This window comes from Lactuca sativa, chromosome 9, assembly GCF_002870075.4.
Source record: "Lactuca sativa cultivar Salinas chromosome 9, Lsat_Salinas_v11, whole genome shotgun sequence".
Taxonomy (NCBI): domain Eukaryota; kingdom Viridiplantae; phylum Streptophyta; class Magnoliopsida; order Asterales; family Asteraceae; genus Lactuca; species Lactuca sativa.
Genome location: NC_056631.2, coordinates 180347561 through 180369442, shown reverse-complemented (window position 1 = coordinate 180369442; position 21882 = coordinate 180347561). Strand labels below are relative to the sequence as shown.

The window sequence follows — 21882 nt, the reverse complement described above, 5'->3', positions numbered from 1 at the left end:
TGTAATGCCGTTTGAAGCATATTTTATTTGTGTTTTGTATTTCTATGTGTGATAATAAATTCATATATCTTTTTATATATGAAATATAAACAGTAAAGTATTATATTATCCATAATAAATATTATAATAAACTTATGAATCGTTTAAAGCGACTAATAGTAATATTTTTAATACAGAGAAGCATAACAACAAACAAATCTAAAATTCAAATCTAAATTATTGATGTTTTTTGAAAGGCCTAAGCACATTTGAAGGATTTAATGGGCAATTTCTTACATCATGGTTGACTAATTGGTTGCATCCTTTGCATTTGCGTTTTGGTTTAAGTGATTTTGTTTTTATCTCACTTGGTACTTTGATTTTCACATCACTTGAAATTGGAACTCCGATGATATTTGCAATCACATCTTTTATTGGAATTGAAGTTGATCTTGTAGAAACATCCTTTCCACAAGTTTCACTTAATTGTTGAAGAGAGTTCACCAATTCTTGTAGTTTTTCTTTGTCATGAATAACCGATTCAACGCATTTCTCAAAAAAAGAAGTTGCATCCTGCAAGAGATTTGAAATTTCTGTACTGCACACTCTCCATTTTTGGTTTATCTTTTGAAAACCAATATCCACTATGTTCTTTCTCCATCTATCCAGAATGTATTTTTCAGGTATCATGGGAATGTCATAATCTATAAGAATTCTGAAAGCATGACTACAAAGGATTCCAAAAAATGTGAAATGCAAACATTCACATTCAATTGTTTCATCTTTTGCATCAAAAGAAACCTGAGAAGTAATAGTAAAATTTTATTACAAAAATTTATTTATAAATTCTAAATAATGTTAAATTAAAATAATAATGAAGTAGCATAATTGCATACCTTGAATTCTGGTCGCTTGCCTGATTTTAGTTCTTTGTAGATAATTGTGCATTGTTGACGACCATCAATCAAAACCGAATTTTTTTGAAAACACTAATAGAATGCCTTTTTTATTTGTTTTTGCACTTTTATGAATGTTTCTCGTGTGTATACCAATGATGCATGCTTTTCTATTTTCAAATTTTCATTTGTAAATAGCAGTTGTGGAGAAGTATCTCTTGATGCAATGTCTAATCTTTTTTGTTCATAACGCTGCTTTGAAAGTGCAGTGTCAAAGTTGAACATAAAATTAACAAGTAAGTTGGTTGGACTTGAGAAAACATTGAAAAAGGAATTAGAACTTTAGATCTTGATGTAGTCTTCATAAGTCCACACATTGGTATATCTCTGAAATAGGATGGAATCCATTTATCTCTCTTGTTGAACATATCAGCCAACCATTTATTTTCCTTCAAATGAAACTCATTCAACATCAAATCCCATTTGTTCTCAAATTCTGATGGTTTGATATTCATATTCCAAACTAGTTGATTTATGCGTTTCTTGAAATCTGAATTTGAAACTAAGTCAGCTTCAATCTGTCATGTTAAATTTGGTTTTATTAGTATATTTTCATAAGCTTTATGTAATTCAGTAAATTAAATTTTGTGTTACCTTTGATGGCATTTTTGACATTATGTGCCACATACATAATCTGTGAGTACATCCTTGAAACACCTTTGATATTGAACAAGATAATGCTGCATCCATGTCTGACAGAATCATTGTTGGTTTCTTCTTATGTGATGACAAAAAAGCTTCTAATAACCAAGAGTATGATTCAATAGTTTCATCAGATATTAGTCCTGCTCCAACGTTGATTGTCTTGTCATGATTGTTTATTGCAGTGAAAGGAACAAATATCATATTGTACCTGAAAATATTTGTAAAATGTATCCCTTTTTATGTAATATTATTTAATAAATATAATTTTGCCTGTTTGTTCTATAAGTAGCATCCATTGATATAACATCAGAAAACTTAGAGTAGTTTTCTCTTCCTGTTTCATCAACCCAAAACATAGCATTTAGCACATCATCATCCAACTTATATTGAAAATTGAAATTTTGATAATTATCTCTGCGAATTATCAACTGGTCTACAACACATTGAGCATCATTTGGTCCAACAATATTTGTATAATCTCTCCAAAAGTTTTTGAAATCATTCTTTGTTGCTGGCAAATTATCATATCCTCCCTTTAATGATGCTCTTAACTTGTGTGCTTTTGTGGCACCAATATTGATAGTTGAAGCTTTAACAATTAGTTCTTGATAAAAAATACTAAGACGATGATTTGGAGAGCAGATGTTTTCTTCATTAAATTCAGTAAGTGGATGGTTATGTGCGTCTTCAAATGCATATACGGTGATTTTATTTGTTGCAGCATTTCTGTCAAAACCAATCATTGCCATACATCCTGTGACCTTAGAATATGATTTCCTTTCCTGTTTTTTCAGACGTTTGGATGTAAGAGTATCAATGTTTTTTTTTTTTTTTTTTTTTTTTTTTTGGATTTCCATATCTGTTGCATCTTACTTGTTTTTTCCTTAGACTTTGATCCCCGTATTTGGTTGTTTCTAATCTAATTCCAAAACCAGCTGCTTTGGCATGATTTCTGTACATTTCAATTCCTTCATTTAAAGTGGACACAATTTGTCTTTTTTTTTGGAATGATATCTGCAGCAACATGTGGAATGTACACATCATCTTGATTTATATAAGATGTTTCTGTCAAATATTCAAAAAGCTCAATATTGAAATATATTAGATATTTTCATAATTATGTATTTAATATAAAGTAGGTAAATATGCCTTTATCCTTTTCTTTTGCTGCTGATCTTGTATTTCCTTTTGAAAGTTGAACTTCAGAGTCAGTTTCTATGTCAAATTTAATTATTGAATAATAACATCATAAATATTCATCTTATTATTTAGTAAACTTGACTTTATCACCATTGTTGAATGTTGATTTTGAAGGTTCAATAGTTAAAACATTGAAAGAGTCTTCCGATTCATTACTTCCTGTCCAATATTCAGAAAGATTAATATTGAAATAAGTATTTATATGTAAATATGTAGTAAATGAAAACTAATTAATCATACGATTAATTTTTTTTTCTTCGGATCATGAACATCATTTTGAAGGTTGAAATTAACTTTCAGTGTCATTGTAAAAATATATGTAATGAATGTGTAACATAATAGTGTAATGTTAGGTATTTATAAATTTTGAATATTAGAATCAAAAGTATAGTAATTATACAGAATGAAAACTTGCCTTTATCAACATCATCTAACGTTGATAATGAATTTCCGATAGTTAAATTTTGGGAAGATTCCTTTGCTTTATCAATTAAATAACTAGAACAAATATCTTCATATTCTTTACTAGACATCTCTTCAAGTTGATGTTGTAAGTAAATCAATCAATGATTTTAATGGAGTTGATATTGTCGATCATAAACATACAAAATATGTCAGTTTTTGTTTGCGGTTATTTATATGAAGAACGTATTCAATCACTAATTTCTGTTAATTACTATCTTACCCTTTATTAATATTTTTAAGTAATAAAATAAAGAAAACGTGAATATTGATGTGGCAATATATGATTGGTTCCTTCATTTTCACATATAGTTTGCATTTTTGCATGAGCCTTCCCATATATATATATATATATATATATATATATATATATATATATATATATATATATATATATATATATATATATATATATATATATATATGTTGTATGCATGTATGTATGTGACTGGAGAAAGTTGCATGTCGTAAAGGGATTTTTTAATTATAAAATAAGGGTTGTTCATATACTATATTTGTTGACGTATTGTGACCATAAGATGACTTCTATTACACACACGTACACAAGAAAGTGTACGCGAAGTCTCTTCGTTGTGTCTACACCAAACTTATCAACCCAGCAAGACAGTAACCTTGTTCTTCGTCTTCATTAATTCATCCAATAATACATTAATATATGATTTTAACTCATAATTTATCCTAAAAACTTGTCCATTTTGGTGAAACAACACAGACGGGTCTTACTTATCATATTTAAGCAACGTGACGTGATTTACTACTTACTAGCTAGCTACTAGATTCTTAACATTTTAGATTATGTTAATGAAAATATTGCACAATATTAGAAATCGATATGTATATTGATGATTAAAACACACAAGATATATAAATGCCAAAAAAGGGAATTTGACAACTTAATTATAAAGTAATTGTTACGTATGGGTTTCTTTTCTCTCAGGAGGAAGCAATCAACCTTTAAATGCTTTCTGTTTTTTTCAGTTTTGTTTCTGTTCTTTTTTCTTACTTGCACTAAACCTTTACGGGCACCTTTTTATATAAGTAAACGCAAAGTTATTATTTTTAGAATAGAATTAAAACAGAAAACAGAAACAGAAGAACTTAAGGTGTTATCTCATCTATGATCTATGGCTTTCTTTTACATGAAGATGATGAACAGGTTTGATACTTTTTCTAGAACTACCTGTCAAATTTTGTCAACTTAATTACATGTACGTTAATTGTTAAGTCCTTATACGTTTTAAGATACATAGTTGTTTGGTATAATCAATTGATGATCATCAAGAGGTAGTTATTCAGGATAACATCATGATGATCCGTGATCATGAGTTCGAATTTTGAATAGCGAGAAGATTTTCTCTTTTTTAATATGTGTTTTACGTATTTTGTTAAAGGAAATTTGTTGTACTCATGGTGTCGTTTATATATAGATGATAAGCTAGAGTTCTTGAAACGATGCTATGAGTTGTTTTGTGCTATTTGAAGTTTTGATTAGTGTTTATTTCTTGTTGAAAGTTGATGATGATGTTTTAGAGCTTATAATGTAATTAGTAAAGCTTAACTTCTAATCAAATTAAATATATGCATTGCAATTGTAGTGAGTGCACCCATGTGTCGAACCCATCACGATTGTTTTTAGGGACATCAACGCCATTAAATTCACTTGACTCAAATCCGAACCCGAATCCGAGATCCATCAACAAAAACCGGGTCCAAATCCCCCACGCCAGTCATCGCGCCTCTTCATATGGTACGACGTTTCAAATCTTATTCTGACTTCGAAGTTCGAATGTCAAACCATATATTAATCCACAAACATTTTGATACTAAACACTTTCTATTCGTGACAGTTGCTTCTTTTGCTGCTTTTGCAATGCTGACTCGAAGTGTCGCGAATGATGTTCTAACCGTCGGTAAAGAACTACGTACCCTCGCAGACGAATTCATCCCACGAGAGTATCAAGATTACTACATCCACGAAATGAAAAAGATCATCCGTAACAAAGATAGCGAGTTCACAATTGTCATAGACGAATATCAAGCACAATCCAACACCGCAGATGAAATGTATCAAGCAGTTGCAACTTATTTAGGCACTAAAGTGAATGAATCATGTATTCGAAAGGTTAATGTGTGCAAAAACAAGGAAGCATTGACTATTACTATGAACGAAGATGAAGAAATCATCGATGAATTCGATGGGATTCAAGTTAAATGGAGATCTACAACAAAAACCGAAGTAGCTAATGTACAATCAGGATTGAAATCTTACGAGTTAACTTTCCACAATCGACATAGATGCAAGATCCTTGAGTCATACTTGCCGTTCATTTTGAAGCGATCTGATGAGATAAAATCCGAAGAAAGTGGATTAAAGCTTCATATGATCGACGCCGATTATAATGAGTCAAAAACTGTCATTATTGATAACCCGATGACCTTCAAAACCCTAGCAATTGAGCCGGAGGTAAAGAAGATGATTATGGAGGATTTAAACAATTTTAAAGATGGAAAGGAATACTACCGAAGGATCGGTAAGGCATGGAAGCGAGGTTATCTGGTCTACGGTTCTTCTGGCACAGGAAAATCCAGCTTGATTGCATGCATGGCTAATTATTTAAACTACAATATCTACGACATAGATCTTACAGAGGTTGATTCAGACTCTCAACTTAAAAACATTTTGCTAGAAATGCCTAGCAAATCGATACTTGTGTTTGAAGATTTCGATCAACTTAAAAATCAAATAGGAGAAAAGACTTTTTCGAGATTGTTTAACTTTATGGATGGGATTTGGTCGTGTTGTGGAGAAGAACGAATCTTTATTTTCACGACCAAATCTATAAATGCACTTGACCCTACATTACTTCGTCCAGGACGATTGGACATGCATATTCATATGTCTTATTGCACATTTTCAGCATTCAAACAGCTGGCTTTTAACTATTTGGAGCTCGAAGATCATCGACTCTTTAAAAGAGTCGAAGAGTTGTTGCAAAGTGTAAACGCCACACCTGCTGAAGTTGCGGGAGAGCTTATGAAGTACAAAAAGGATGTGACTATGTCACTCGAGAAACTTATTGCCTACCTTGAGAAAAAACAAGGTTATAACATGTGACACATGCCTATTGACTACGATATGTCGTGTTATGTGAATATAGTCGATTAGTAGTTTTACAACATACAAAAACGATAGTTTTATGGGACAATGTCGTAAGATACTAACATTTTTCATTTGCTCAATTGTTCTGTATTTTTCGTACATAACTAGTTATTGTATTTATTTATTTTTTTAAAAAAGGTCGGTTAGGCGATATAATTGAAAACAATTTGACTTTCTTGGATTATTTCATTAATACATTGGTTTAATACAAGATACAAAAATCATGTGCAAAGTATTATGTTAATGTAAAATTAACAAAGTACGATACTACTAAATCATGTGCGAAGTATATATACTAAATCATGTGCGAAGTATATATACTAAATCATGTGCGAAGTATATTGATAAAAATGAGATATTTGCAAAAAATATAAGGATGATTGTTTGTATTTTGTTGATTTTAATTAATCATATTGTTTGTATTTTGTTGATTTTAACTAATCATTCATAATAAATAAAAATAATTTTGTCATATATCATTATTTTTTTTTAAATTGTTAAATGTCAATTTGTGATAATTTATGGATATATATATTTTCCTCTTGTTAGTTGTAATTATTTTATTTTTTATTTTTCAATATATCATTAACTTAGTTTACATAAATTAAATATATCATAATAAGTATATTAATTTTAAATTTCAAATTTCAATTTTAATTTCTAATAAATTTATTTAACATTTTGTTATAATTAACTTGTTTAGTATACAGGTTTGTCAACTAAACACACAATTTTAGTTTATTTATTTAAATATTTTTCTTATAATTTTTGTTTATTTCAAATTTCAAATATAAACAAACTTTCAGTTTACTCCTATGTATTTAATATTTTGTTTTAATCAACTCATATAATATAATATGTAAATTCTTTAATCAAGTTGTTTCTTAACCAAATACATAAATAAGATATGTTTCGATGACTAGATATATAAAAAAAACTCAAAATAAAATTTAGGTTAATACCGCATTCTATTTTATATTAAGTTTTCGAGGTATTTTTTTTATGAAAAATGGATAGGAAAGAAATAAAAGTTTCTTTTACTTCCTTTATTTTTGTTTTCCACATTTCTCCCATAATCATCCCAATAGGAGGAAAGATTTGATGAAAAATTAGAGTTTTCTCTTCTCTCATAATCATTCAATTTCTTTTTATTCTTTTTTTTTTTTAAATGAAACTCAAAAACACATTTGATTTTCTTTCTTTTCCTTCTCCTTAAAAAAAATCAAGAATATTCGGTTCCTTCCATTCTCCTCCTTAAAATAGATTATTAAAAAAAAAATGCAAAAAGACACATTTGCTCCCATTTTCTTCCTTAAGAAAAGTCAAAAACATGGTATTAGTGATTGGGACTTGAATTTGAACGTTCAAGTAATTTTCATTGCTCAATGTGTATAAAAAGGTTTTTCATAAATTTCCCTCAAATGATTCTATATATAATCAAGAGTAAAGTACTGTCGGAGATTTGATTTTTGAGTTCAGTTTATAGATTTGAATTTTGGGTTTGAATGTACCGTTAGTTTGATTTGTGGTTTCTAAGAACCATCAAATAGTGAGTGAGAAAAATGAATATAGGATCGAATGGTTTATTTATGCTTGAGAGTGTCAATTAAAATATTGTTGGAGAGCAAATGAGAAAACAAGCCACGGTTTAGTGATGTATTTTTGATGTATCTAACAGAAAAGGATAGGTATATGGTGAGTCTCATATATTAATTTTATTATAAAAATCGAAACCAATAAAAAAGGTAAAAAAAAAATTAGAAAGATAACTGTCATTTTATGTTTGTTAAAGAAACTAAAATCGTAACAAAATAATACCATATAAGGACAGTTTGAGTGAAAAAATAATTGAGACAAAATACATTCACACTACCCAAATAACATGAACGATTCATGTAATTTACTTTATAATCATTGTTTGGACATATTAAACGTGTTGAAAGATTGATTTCTAAGATCCCAATTTTGATTTTAAGATCTTATGATAATATGATTTTAAAATTCTACAAGCCAAAAACAATTCAAATCTCATTAGGAATTATGTGAAGCAAGATTTATAGCGAGATCTTAAAATATCTCACTAGGAAAGTTGCGAGATCTTAAAATATCAGCTAGGATCTTGAGATATTAAAACAATCCGATCTCATATCTCTAGTTTTATGATATAGTCTAGCCTTAAAAATTCGTTTCTTCAATTTGAAATAGAACATCACAACTTTCAAGAAGCCTCATAGAGTTTCACTAATTTATTTCGAATTGGGCGGATCATACTCATGATACTCCCTTTGTGATCTTAAGCCTTTAGTTGTATATGATCATAATGATCTTGTTTTTTTTGCAATTAAGATGTTTACTTTCTAATTTTTACGGTTTGCAACAATAAAAATTATGGTTTGTGTTTGAAAAGGTCATGTTAACTCCATATCGACATCTTAATCAACATCAAATTGTAATGTATATTGCACACCCGGTACCTAAAAATAAAAAATTGAATATGAGTTCATTTTGGTAGGATCTTATGATCCCATTATGATCTTATGATTATGATTTTGTAAAACATAAAACGATTTTACATAAGATTCCGATTTTGACAACATTGGTTTTAAATATGTTTACTGTGTATTTTATTGTTAAAAAATCAACAGTACAACATAGTACAACACTTACCTCTGAGCTTATTCTAATATTATTTACCAAGTTAAACTGAACTCAAAATAAAAACATGAACCAACCAATAATCCTTATGCATGTTTATGTATTGTTTGGTATATTTTTGTAATAATGTGATTATAATTTTTATGTCATGTTGCTTTTAAAATAATATTTTAATTTTTATTCATATTATCTTATACTTATACAAATATATTTAATTGTTTATTGTTTTTCTATATAATTATTTATCAATATTTATTAGTTAATAATATAATGGTCCCCAGTTCCCAAATTATTTTAGTTCTTTAATTCGGGTTTTTTCCGACCCGTAAACGGAGGTGAAGATCCAAAAGCACCCCCTTCACATTCTCTCTCTAAAACCCCTCTCTATTTCTCTTCTCAAAAATCCAAAAGCTCCTTTAGCGTAACTTCTACTCCTTCCATGGCGAACAGTAATCTACCTCGAAGAATCATCAAGGTACTGTCCTCAACAAGCGATTTTCTTCGCGCTTTCTCGATTTCGCATATCTCGTTTTCTATTGTTTTTTCCTCCGATCAGTTTCGTAAATTGAAAGCAGTAACTGAGCTTGTGATTTTGTTGTTTTCGTTCAGGAGACACAGCGGTTGCTTAGCGAACCAGGTGAACTTGAACACTATTACTTAGTTGTTAATTTTGTGTGTTTGTTACTCGGAATTTCAATCCGATTAATAAAATTGTTTTGTTGGAGTATTGTTAATTGTAATGCAAGATATTAACAAAACGAGATCGTTAGGAGCGTAAAGGTACAGTTGCAGAAATGAGTGAAGATCGATTGGAATACGGATTTAGCCTAAGTTGCAGAATGATGTTAATCATGATCTTAAATCCTAGGAATTTACCCCCTTATATATTGTATTAGGGCTCATTTATACATTAACTCAATGACAACTCAAAAGGAAAAAAGAAGGGATTTGAGTTTGATGTTCATGAATTTGCTGTGTAGCTCCTGGGATAAGTGCATCACCATCAGAAGAGAATATGCGTTATTTCAATGTCATGATCCTTGGTCCATCACAATCTCCTTATGAAGGTAAATTAACTTTCTTGTATTGTTCTTGACTTCTTCTATTATTGGCTTATAGAGCTATTATTGTTGCTTCTTTTGTTTAAAAACTATGCTTATAAGTTATATGCTGTTTACTTTCTTCCTCAGTGAAGAAAGAATTCACATCTCTTGAACATAGACTGCAGATCTATATAATCTTGCCAAATGCTTCTCATTTTATTTTAAAACATATTGAAACTTTGTGATGTGAAAGTAGTTAAAGTACTTAACTACTTATCAAAGAGAACTCTTATATTGATTGTGTATTGAATGAGTGAATTCAATAATGTAGTTATCAAAAGATTCAAAAACTTAAGATATAAGAAACAATATATTCTTCAAAATGGTCAATTTTATCCTTCAAAATCAAACTAAAGCTAGTTTTCTGGAATGAAGTGATTATTAAGTTTCAATCATGTTATCTTATGAAGCAAGATTGCATTAAATCATTTCCTATGTTCTAATTCAATAACCTTACATTATTTACTAAATATATATATATATTTTTTCTCATGTTGCTTGTGGTTGTTGTTCTATAGGAGGAGTCTTCAAATTGGAGTTATTTTTGCCTGAAGAATATCCAATGGCAGCCCCCAAGGTACAAATATATACATTTAAATTATATAAAAAAAACATCTTTTAGCATATCCCTATTTGAATAATTCTTTTACAACATTTAACTTTTTATGGTATTTTATTTGTTATAAACTTTCTAACAGGTTCGATTTCTCACAAAGATATATCATCCTAACATTGACAAGGTTTATCTACTCGCATAATTTGTTTAACTTTAATAATTGTTTAAATTATTATTATTATTATTATTTTTTAATACTATTTTTTTCTATACAGCTTGGCCGAATATGTCTTGATATACTTAAAGATAAATGGAGCCCTGCTCTTCAAATTCGCACTGTACTCTTAAGGTAAAATTATTAATTATCCATGATTTTTCATAATTAGGTGATAATATAAATAATAAATTATAAAATAAATTCGTTTCTTGAAATTTTGCAATTTATGTTTTAGTATTCAAGCACTTTTGAGTGCTCCAAATCCAGATGATCCATTATCTGAAAACATAGCAAAACACTGGAAATCTAATGAAGCTGAAGCTGTTGAAACAGGTAATTTTTCTTTTTTGTTCATTTGTTTAAATTTAAAAAATTCTGTTTTTTTTAATAAGAAAAATGATATTATAATTTTATCTGTAAAACCCACAGCAAAGGAATGGACCCATATGTATGCTAGTGGAGCCTAACACAGGTATCATGTTTTTTTTTTCTCTCAAGAAAATAATATGTATAATTAGATATTTTAATTCACAATTTCCATTAGGGATAAAAGTTTTATTTTATTTCGAGATAAATTACTCTCATGTTATATTTTTCATTGGGTGGAACAAAGGAAAATTGTAATTTTTTATTTGTTAGACATTGGTTGGTTGTATGCGATGTTTGATAACCTCTGAACGAATCAAAAACCTCTTAACGGTTTAAGAACCCTACCTTTTCTTAACCATTCGGTTGGAATCATTCAACACAGTTTAGTTTTCTCAAACAGGTCGAATGTATGTCAAACACAGTATAATCTGTTATGTTTTTGTTGTTTTTACAGTAACAAATGAAAGTTGCATAAAAACGAATCAGAACAATTGATGATAAATGTAGTCATATCCGACTCAACTTGGAACAATCATACAACTTGTTTTAAAAATGCATCAAAAACTCTGGCTTGGCTTAACTTTAACCAAAAAATTCAAAAAGATCTAACACAAGCGTTTGATCATAAGGCCCAAATATGTAATTCACTTTGTAAGTTGTAATAGTTAGAAAACGTGTCAAACATTTTTGTTTGGCTTTAGCTTTATACAAAAACCAAAAAATATTAAACATAACCATTTAATGTTAAAGCGTACCATCTGAGCAACCAAGGTCAACCTATCCTATTATATGGAAGATTAATCGCAGAACATTAGCAGTATTTTAAATGTATTAGAGTTTGAATGTTTGACCTCCGGTTTGAAATTCTACTTCTTAACACTAGGTTCCAATCACGGGAAGGCATATAATATAATATTCAACACATGTTTTGAAAACCTGGCTAGACCGACCGGTTTAATCGGGAGCCAGGATCTAGTTTTTCTAGGTCACAAAACGTTTGTAATGTGAACCGGTAAACACCGGTTCGGTATAATTGGACCGGTGTATAATTGGACCGGTAAAACTGGAATTTAAAAAAAGTATATATATTTTTTCATTTTTTGTATTTTTTATATAATTAAATTAATAACAATGTAATTATGATATCATCTGGTTTTTTAAACCGGTCCTACTTGAATCGGTTAAAGTGTTAAACCATTGAATCAGTAAGATAGCCAGTTTGATTTTTGGTCCGGTTTTCAAAACCTATATATATATATATATATATATATATATATATATATATATATATATATATATATATATATATATATATTAGTTCATATCAAGAGACTTGAAATTTTAGTTATGAGAAAGAAAATAAAAATAAAAAATGCCGAAATGTTTAAACCCAAAATATGAATAGAAAAAAAAAACATGCGAAATCGATTTCAAAGTTGATTTTTCATATGGTTTTGATCCCAGAGAAATTTTAAAGAGTAGATGGAAGATAATCAATGGAATGCTAAAATTTAGTGTGCAAACTCATATTGACATTATTATGGGCATATTTGCTTTGTATAATTACATTTATCGTAAGAGGAAGATATGTTTTTTTAATTTTGTTGAACATCCTGATTGCATAATAAATGATGAACTTCGTGATGTCCCTGTTAATGACACAAACAATGAAGGCTTTTAAAAATTATCTAATAATATGAAGCGTGTCCATAATGATATTACTACTTTAATATGGAATGCTTGACATCGATGATTTTATTACCATATTTTTTATGTTGTTGCATGACTTTTGATTTTGTAATAGTTCTTAGTTATGGAAAATTTTCCAATTTTAAAAAAGAATAGGTTAGGCAATTAATTTTTTATTATTATGTTTCTATTTTATATGTTACAAAGATGTATTTTTATGTAATTTTATTTGTTCTAAACGTTGAGCTATTTTTATCAAACATTCATATAATAAACAAAAATTATATCTATCAACTACCAGCTATCAGCTACCGCCTACCAACTATCAGATACCAGTTAGTTTATCAGACACATAAAAAATATATATATTTTACCGTGGAAGTTTATTAGGTTAGATATATCATAGTGTATCTTTTTAATATGTTTCTTGAATATATCTTTAGTCATGGCGTATACACCATATAATAAAAATTGATTTGATATTTTATTTTAAGTTAATCGCATACCATAGTTTCCCGAATGTTAATTTATCAAGTAAATATTAATTAAATAATGTATTTTCTTCGCCTTATGCTATAAAACTCTCAGAAATTCAAGTATCAAAATTTTTCTACAGCTAAAATTTAACATGTAGAACACTAAATAAAGTGTATATTTACATTTTTGTCAAATGTATTTACTTATGTGGTTAATGATAAACCACACAAAATAAAAAATAAATTAAACCGAAACCAAATAGTTTTATAAATTCGAACAATTATTTTTACAAGAAAACAAACAAAATCGAGAAATTGAGAAACTTGAAAAAACAAATAATCTTATAAAAACACAAAAAACATAAACGGATAATGAAACCGAAAAAAAGAGTCGTTTTTTTAAATGATATATGTAAATGAAAAATCGAACAATTAAATGAAACCTAAAAGAAACGGCAATTGGTGATTTATGTTCGTGTATGGATTCCAGAAATGTATATAATTAAAAAGATCGAGGATGAATGCCTTTTTGGGACCACTATTTGGGTGTTGTCGAGTTATTATAATAATTTAGTCTTTGACTCTTTGGTGCTAAAAGGTTGCATATACATTCTCTATTTGATAATAGAATCGTTTTATTTATTTTAATTGGTTTGATATTAGAAATAACAAACTTAAAGTCAGTAGTTGAGTTACTTGAATACAAAACCATTTATTAGCTATCCCTTTTCAATTGTTTGCTTTTTTCTAGCTTATTACTAGTGTTATTTACATATTTTTCATTTGGTTGTTCAAAAACAAAACAATTATTATCAATTGTAATAATAATAATAATAGCAACAACAACTGATAACAATAATGGCAATGAATAATATTAATAATAATAAATATATTTAAATTGTAATGATTTTTCTGAAAATAGATACAAAACTTAATGGTTTTATCCATAAATTTATGTTTAGCATTTAACGGAGACCTCATGTCATAATGCTTTTCTTTTAATATTTAAAAAATCAATCTCTTTTTTCTAAAAGGAAATATAAAATAATGACTTCATATATAAAGTTGAAAATATATTGCATTTTTTTATGACTCCATCACAAATAACCTACACAAGCTAAGGGTAAGTAGAAGCACCTGCATTGAGGTACCAAACTATGTTCTAAATATGTATATGGCATTCAAATGCATGAGAAATGAGTTAATACATTATATGAAAATATATCAATCAATAAAGTTGTATACATTCGTAGCTTCTAGTAATTATTAATACATTCATATGAGGCCTCTTCTCCTTTTTGTAATTGATAAAGGGGGTGAAGTACATTACGATTATAAATGGGAGTTTGAAAATTTATGGCAAACACATGTTTGCACACCCCACATTACTACATTGTGGGGCAAGTTAACATGTTTAAATTAAAACCAACTCCTATCCTCATTCAATGAATCATATTTTCCATTTTATTCGTTATAAAAATTGCTTTGATCAATGATCATTCTACCAAAACTACAAACAACTTTTTAGCCTTTTTGGTCCTGGATTTCAAAATGGAAAAAGAGTTTTGCATATTTGGATGCATTACATATAAGTAAGCAGTCGGTGAACAAAAACTGTTGTGTTTTTTAAAAGAAACTTTCTTAATGAGAGTTTTTGGACCAGTTTTCACGTACTGACGAATTTTCTGATACGAACATGAGGTTATGTCTCATGTCCGAGAGTCATTACAGACGAGTCTTTATGACCACGGGGGCTGAGTATGTTAAAGTTTTGAATATATGTTAATAGATTACTCATTATATATTTCACATGTCTTACAAAATCATTGCAATCTAAATGATTAAAAATTATTGTTGTTTAATAGAACTATAAAGTTAACATAAGGAACTAGTTTTTTTCCAACGTATATATCAAGTTTCTTTTAAAAAGAGTTTATATCATATTATCATTTGTAAAATATTATAGGCGTTGATTTAAGAAAAGAAAGAAAAAAGTTCTTGACAAGGGACACATGGAATTATATGGTTGGATATACAAGACTACATGAAACACTAAAAAAAAGTTGTACCTAAAAGATGTCAAATTGTCATAGTAGCATATTTGAAAAACATAGATTCTTATTGCATAGGTACCGACAGTCCCACACAAACCTCCAAATAGTCAAAGAAAGCCAACAATGAAAGTACAATGTTAATTGGATAAACTTTCAAAATATGATTATTTATTAATAAGAAAAAAAAAATGAAAATTTAGTGTTCAAACTTGTAATAATAAAATAAAAATAGAATGTTGTGATATATAAATAAATAAAAATATATTTTTATTTCTTGAATTCACCCTGGTTCTAAATTTATTTATTAACCATAAACATTAAAACCGAAAGAAGGACAAAACCTTTTAGAGGTGGCTTTTATTTACCAAAATGTATGTAGCAATTATAAAAGGGATAATGACTTGAAAGGGTAACGAACTTTCGACTTTTGTCATATTTAGTCACTAAACTTTTTTTCGTTATCTATTTGCCATTGAACTATTGAAACTGTTCACATTTTACCCTTATGACCGGCTGTTACCGGTCATAAGGGTAAAATGTGATCAATTTCAATAGTTTAGTGGCAAATAGATAACGAAAAAAAGTTTAGTGACTAAATGTGAACAAAATCGAAAGTTTGTTTCCTTCTAAAAAGTTCAGTGGCTAAATGTGAACAAACTTCCTACTGTATTATGTTTTAGCAAAATTATTTATTTTTGTTTAATTGTAGCAACATTTGTTGATGAAGAAATCTATGAAATAAAAAAACAAAATGCAACATCCGGATTTCTAGGTATCATAATTTAAGTATTTTTCTTTTGAGTTAAGAAGAGAGACTCGACGAGTTGACGCCTCAACTCGTCGAGTAAGGTCGCGACTGATGACTCGGATTAATGAATGGACTCGACGAGTCGGTGAGGCGACTCGACGAGTCCGCGCTGTTGGCAGAAACCCTATATAGTTACTTTCATCTTACACATATATATGAAGTATTTTATATAATTACGTGCTATGTTGGGTTGAGGGGTTCATTAAATTGGAATGGAAAATATGATTACCCGATAAATAAAGTTCTTCATTTCGTATCATATTATTTGATGAATCCATTCCCATTTCTTGAAACAATTGTAACCGAAACTTAAATCACATAGAATGGACAAAAAGAAGAGATTTAAACGGTATATTTATTTTATATCTAAAAATATGTTGCAGATGAAAAATAGGTAGATGAAATAGTTGGTGTGTGATCAAATAAAATGATGAGAGATAAGTGATGATAGAAAGGTGATGATAATTAGGTAAATAGATGATGATGAATATGTGATGTAAGATGAAAGGAGATACCATAACCTTAACCAGCAATGTGGCGATATAGTTATCTACCAGAGTATAGATGGCGACCACGGACTATTCTAGACAACCGAGTGGAAACACCAGCAGGCCCATAACCTGTAGGTGATGAATTACGAGTTCAGTCGATGTTGTAACTACGTATTCATGCGATGATACTCTAACCCCTTACTATGAATTACGAGTTCAGACGATGTTGTAACTACATATTCATGGGATGTCACAAATTTCGCATGCCAAACCAATGGTCATAATTCATATCAGTGAGAATGATTCATTTTTTTGTAAAACCAAAATCAGATTGGAAATTTTGATTTTTTATTTTGGAAAATGTCAAACCATTGGTTTTTTATTTCGGTTTTGGTTTTTTATTTTTTTAAATATATTTTCAGGGTTTTTTTTTTTTTTTTTTTTTTTTTTAATTTCATAGATTTCTTCATCAACAAATGTTGCTACAATTTAACAAAAATAAATAATTTGCTAAAACATAATACAAGAGGAAGTTTGTTCACATTTAGTCATTGAACTTTTTAGAGGGAAACGAACTTTCGATTTTGTTCATATTTAGTCACTAAACTTTTTTTCGTTATCTATTTGCCATTGAACTATTGAAACTGTTCACATTTTACCCTGATGACCGGCTGTTGCCGGTCATAAGGGTAAAATGTGAACAATTTCAATAGTTCAATGGCAAATAGATAACGAAAAAAAGTTTAGTGACTAAATGTGAGAAAAGTCGAAACTTCGTTACCCTTTCAAGTCATTATCCCATTATAAAATTATTGTTGTGTTCATTTTATTGTTTGTGCTTGACATACAATATTTATTGTTTTGATGTTGTTCTCTCTTTTATTTTTAGCTTTTAACCATAATACATGTATTTTTATTATTATTATTAATTTATGATTCACAATGTCTATTATCTTTTTTTAATAGTATATGTTTTTTTTATTTCAAGTTAAGCACCATTTTTTTCTTCAATTGTAGTTGACATTTCATATGCATCGAGTACGAGCATTGTTAAGAATGAAGAAACGATTGAGCTTATATTGTTAATTTGAGTCAAATTTTAGATATAATTGAGTTGATATAATTTAGGATTCCTTTTATGAATTTGAGTCAAATTTTAGATATAATTGTACTTTATGATTCAATAGTAAAGGAAGAACCTTCAACCATTAATTTTATTGTATAAGAGAAAATATGAAAAATCTTAAAACATGGTTGGTGCTCGAGAAGTTGAGTAGGCACCACCACAGTCGTTACAAAAAATTGAGACAACCCCAGCATTCATTGTGTTAGGAAATCCATGGATTCTTAAAGCACTTTACAAGAAATTATAAAATATCTCAAAACTAAATATTTCTATAAAAATTCGAATTTTCATATCCAAAGATACAATTAAGTCAATTAAACTATAACACAACCATAGAGGTTTCAAGAAATATCTTTTTGATGATGATGATGATGATAGTTGATGTAGAAACGATGTTCAAAGCGATGAAAACCTTCATAGGTATCCATATAAGAAACCAAAGAAACACAAAAATGATATTCCTTAAAGGCTAGAGAGTAGGGGGTCTTAGTGTCACCGTTTACTAAGAGGGAGAGAGACACAATGCCACATTTTGGGTTATAGGATTAATTAATTAAGACAAATCTTCAAAAATGGTCTTTGTGGTATCTGTAACAACATGAAAATTTAAACATTTTCTTTTTATTTTTCAAACAGAACATGTCTCATACAAATCATCTCAAAACTTAAGTGTATCAAATGTTATCACGATAAAACATATCCCAGAATCTTAAATACAAAATCCTCTATCAGTGTGTATAAATCATGCCGGCGCCTTTCCGCGATCATCGCTAGTACCTGAAACACATATCACATAACACAATAAGCATAAATGTTTAGTGAGTTCCCCAAAATACACATACAGTACATACGCCACTCGAGACTATAACTTGGTATGACCCTCCGGTCAATGTGTCTCAGCGGGACCCTCTAGTCCCGTAGCTCGTTGGACCTTCCGGTCCGGTCTAGCTCGTTGGACCCTTCGGTCCAGTCTGATCGAGGACGCTCTGGCCTCATGAGTCGTTGGACCCTCTGGTCCGGTCTATATAACACATAGCATACATATAACACAATGCACATAAATCTCAGTCATACACATACACATAAGAGCACTCCGATCTGCACATAGATACCACTCTAGGTGATGTATAGTGAGAAGACTCACCTCGTAAGATGTCTAGAAAACTCTCGTGCTCGAATCCCCGATCTAGCCTCCGCCTATCAAAATGATAATATCATCAATACACTCCTTACATCCTCCTATCTAAGAATGGGTAAAAGGCTATTCTACCCCTCCCTGACCTCTCTTAAATCAGTTTGACCATCCCTAAGGTCAACTAAAATCAACTCAATCAACGGTCTATCTTTGACCAGACTCATCGAGTGCACTCGGGTGACTAAGCGAGTCCATGCATGTCCTCTGAATCCTCCTAAGGCCTCACTCGACTCGTCGAGTTAACCTTTCACTGGACGGGTTACCACTAGTCACGAATCGCGGGGCAACCCGATCCGAATCATCAAGTTCTCTCATGGACTCGGCGAGTTTCCCCCGTGGCATTACTCATTTGACCTTCTAAGGTCAGATCTGTTTCTCTAACATATAGATTTGGCCTTCCAACACCCAAAAATCACGTAAAGGTCTGATCTTGGTGTTCATGCATGGTGTATCTTGCATTATATACCATAGAAACCCCATTAATGCTTCCTAGCTTCAAACCCTAAGGTTTACTCTACTAAAACTTCATACTCTCGGCTCTCTATACCTAGAAGGGTCCAGATCTATAACACAAACTTGCAAGAGGGGTTTAAGGCATTCAAAACCCCAAAGATGAAGTGATTAAAGCCCTAACCCCAAAATAGAATCTACACAATAGGGAAGGAAAGAGGTTCGATTTTGTACCTCAGAATGAAGCTCCTTGCTTGAATAACTCAGAACAATAACCTTCCTTGGTCCCTCTTGCTGGAACTCTTCTCCTTCCTTGCAAAATCACACCAAAAGCTTAAGATAACTCTTTCTCTCACCCTTGTATCACCCAATGACTTATTTCACCACCCTAATCTTGTATGTTAAATTCGGGTTAACACACTATAGAAATTTCATAAGGATGTGATAGAAATCAATTGTCACTCTGTATATTTAATACTAAGTCCAAGCATCCTGTATAAGGTATAGATCAACTCTTACCATACCACTCGAACTGCATACTACATCACAACGTTAGACAAAGTATTGGCCTATTAAGTCTGAAAACTCTGTATTCCTTTTCTTTAATCTTTATTTGAATTCTTCTTCATCTTGCAAAACCATAATTTTGATATCACCGAAGTATTTATCACCATTTTCAACTCTTCTAACTTCGTAAGCAATCACTGCTTCAATCTGGTCAGCAGTGGAACAACTTCATGGGTTACACCAAAACATTCATCTCATCCAAATGTACTTTAAACACATAAAATTTCCTCTAAAGGTGTTATTATTTCATCAAACATAGTTTGAATGTACAACACCACTCTATAGGTATTAATACACTATTTACGGTATCGCTTGATAGATTTTATTTTACGATATCCTTTGACCGTTTATTTATGAAGTTATCAATGTCAACTATCATAAGTCTCCTTATCACCTTGAAAAGTTTCATGCCGAGAATGATATCAAAGTTGGACAAGGATATAGGAATCAGGTTAACAAGAAAATGATATCCTTCTATTTCTATGACACAATCTCTATAGACTTTACCAACAAGTAATGACACACTTTCCACGATATTTATATGAAACAGTTGGGCGAGTGCAAAGTAAGCAATTTGAATAGAACGTGCATATTCATGAGACACAAAAGAATATGAGGTACCAGAATCAAATAAGATGTGAGCAGGTCTAGAATTGACGAAAAAAATGTACCAATCACAACATTCGGTTCCTCGCGTGCATCCTCTGCGGTAATCTGGAATGCACAGCCTTTAGCTTTTGGCACCTCCTCCTTTTTAGTTGAAGTACCCATCGGTTGTTGAATGGAAGCATGACTTCCCACCATTTGGCTAATAAGAGTAGGGCAGAAATGTTTCCTATCGCCAGTAACACCACAAGCATAGCATGTAACATTCTTCCTCGGGAAAACGGGCTTCGTGTGACCCGTTTCTCCACATCCATAGCAAATCACCGGTCCTTTCTGTTTTGCATTGACCTTGGTGACTCTTCCCACATTTCCGACACGATGGTGAATGAAGAGAAAAAGATTGTGACCGACCGCGGCCACGAAATGTACTATGAGATTGTACTTGTCTGCTAGGATCAGATCGAGCCGATGGAATAGAAGAAACATAAACATTTCTTTCGACACGTGGATGCTTTGGAAGAGAAAGAGGGGCACCACGTATCTCCAAGTCGTTCTCACACTTTCAAGCATATTATTTATCTTTTAGTACATATTAGCATATAAGGCATTTCCCTTAAAGTATGCTAGTGTACACTATAGCAAGTGAGGTATTTAATCTAAGGCATGCTATAAACAATTCAATTAGCATACAAAATTCAATTAAGGCATATACCCTACTTAAGTCTTTCCTATGGTTTGTATCCATATACTCATAATGAATCTATTCATATATTGAACTTCCGACAGTTTAAGTCAAAATACCAGTCCGTGGTATTTAGTTCACTTAAACTACTACTCTGATACCATGATTAAAAGACCCCTTTCATACTTAACATTATTACTCCAAACATGCTACATGCATATCCATTACATATATGGTCTTATTACAAAAGACTGGATACAAACCGACTAACGAGGTTTTTTGTAACAGCCCGGAATCCAGGTAAGCTTTATGATCCTTCTATTTTGGAGAATTGTTAGATTTGGCCCTTAAAGTTGTATGTGAGATTAGTGAGTACGCTGGGCGTACTGAGATGTACGCCGCGCATACTCGCGCG

General features: G+C 30.4%; 3 protein-coding genes across 3 annotated transcripts; 2 read left to right on the top strand and 1 right to left on the bottom strand.

Moving 5' to 3' along the window:
- Window positions 1-216: 216 nt before the first annotated feature.
- On the bottom strand, window positions 217-3313 carry LOC122196143 (protein FAR1-RELATED SEQUENCE 5-like). Its single transcript, XM_052767848.1, has 11 exons — window positions 3196-3313; window positions 2871-2939; window positions 2730-2795; window positions 2618-2645; window positions 2454-2532; window positions 1851-2362; window positions 1530-1788; window positions 1217-1453; window positions 1029-1127; window positions 876-968; window positions 217-780 (listed from the first exon to the last, which is right to left on the bottom strand). The coding sequence occupies exons 1-11, from the start codon at window positions 3311-3313 to the stop codon at window positions 217-219; spliced, it is 2124 nt and encodes a 707-aa protein (XP_052623808.1).
- Window positions 3314-4259: 946 nt separating this feature from the next.
- LOC111898003 (AAA-ATPase At3g50940) lies at window positions 4260-6589 on the top strand. Its single transcript, XM_023893953.3, has 3 exons — window positions 4260-4419; window positions 4859-5010; window positions 5111-6589. Exons 1-3 carry the CDS (start codon window positions 4388-4390, stop codon window positions 6376-6378), a joined length of 1452 nt encoding a protein of 483 aa, XP_023749721.1. The 5' UTR covers window positions 4260-4387; the 3' UTR covers window positions 6379-6589.
- Window positions 6590-9407: 2818 nt separating this feature from the next.
- LOC111898002 (ubiquitin-conjugating enzyme E2 36) lies at window positions 9408-11585 on the top strand. Its single transcript, XM_023893952.2, has 8 exons — window positions 9408-9553; window positions 9688-9715; window positions 10059-10145; window positions 10700-10758; window positions 10880-10921; window positions 11013-11086; window positions 11190-11287; window positions 11384-11585. Exons 1-8 carry the CDS (start codon window positions 9518-9520, stop codon window positions 11419-11421), a joined length of 462 nt encoding a protein of 153 aa, XP_023749720.1. The 5' UTR covers window positions 9408-9517; the 3' UTR covers window positions 11422-11585.
- The last annotated feature ends 10297 nt before the right edge of the window (window positions 11586-21882 follow it).

Bases quoted from the DNA above. Each gene is read 5' to 3' on its own strand.
- LOC122196143 (XM_052767848.1), bottom strand. From the start codon at position 3,313: ATGTCTAGTAAAGAATATGAAGATATTTGTTCTAGTTATTTAATTGAT. The intron at 1,454-1,529 runs GTAACACAAAAT...TTAACATGACAG, and splicing joins TGTCAAAAATGCCATCAAAG to ATTGAAGCTGACTTAGTTTC. The intron at 781-875 runs GTATGCAATTAT...ATTACTTCTCAG, and splicing joins GCAAGCGACCAGAATTCAAG to GTTTCTTTTGATGCAAAAGA.
- LOC111898003 (XM_023893953.3), top strand. From the start codon at position 4,388: ATGGCTTTCTTTTACATGAAGATGATGAACAG. The intron at 4,420-4,858 runs GTTTGATACTTT...TTGCAATTGTAG, and splicing joins TACATGAAGATGATGAACAG to TGAGTGCACCCATGTGTCGA. The intron at 5,011-5,110 runs GTACGACGTTTC...TATTCGTGACAG, and splicing joins TCATCGCGCCTCTTCATATG to TTGCTTCTTTTGCTGCTTTT.
- LOC111898002 (XM_023893952.2), top strand. From the start codon at position 9,518: ATGGCGAACAGTAATCTACCTCGAAGAATCATCAAG. The intron at 10,759-10,879 runs GTACAAATATAT...ACTTTCTAACAG, and splicing joins ATCCAATGGCAGCCCCCAAG to GTTCGATTTCTCACAAAGAT. The intron at 11,288-11,383 runs GTAATTTTTCTT...TAAAACCCACAG, and splicing joins AGCTGAAGCTGTTGAAACAG to CAAAGGAATGGACCCATATG.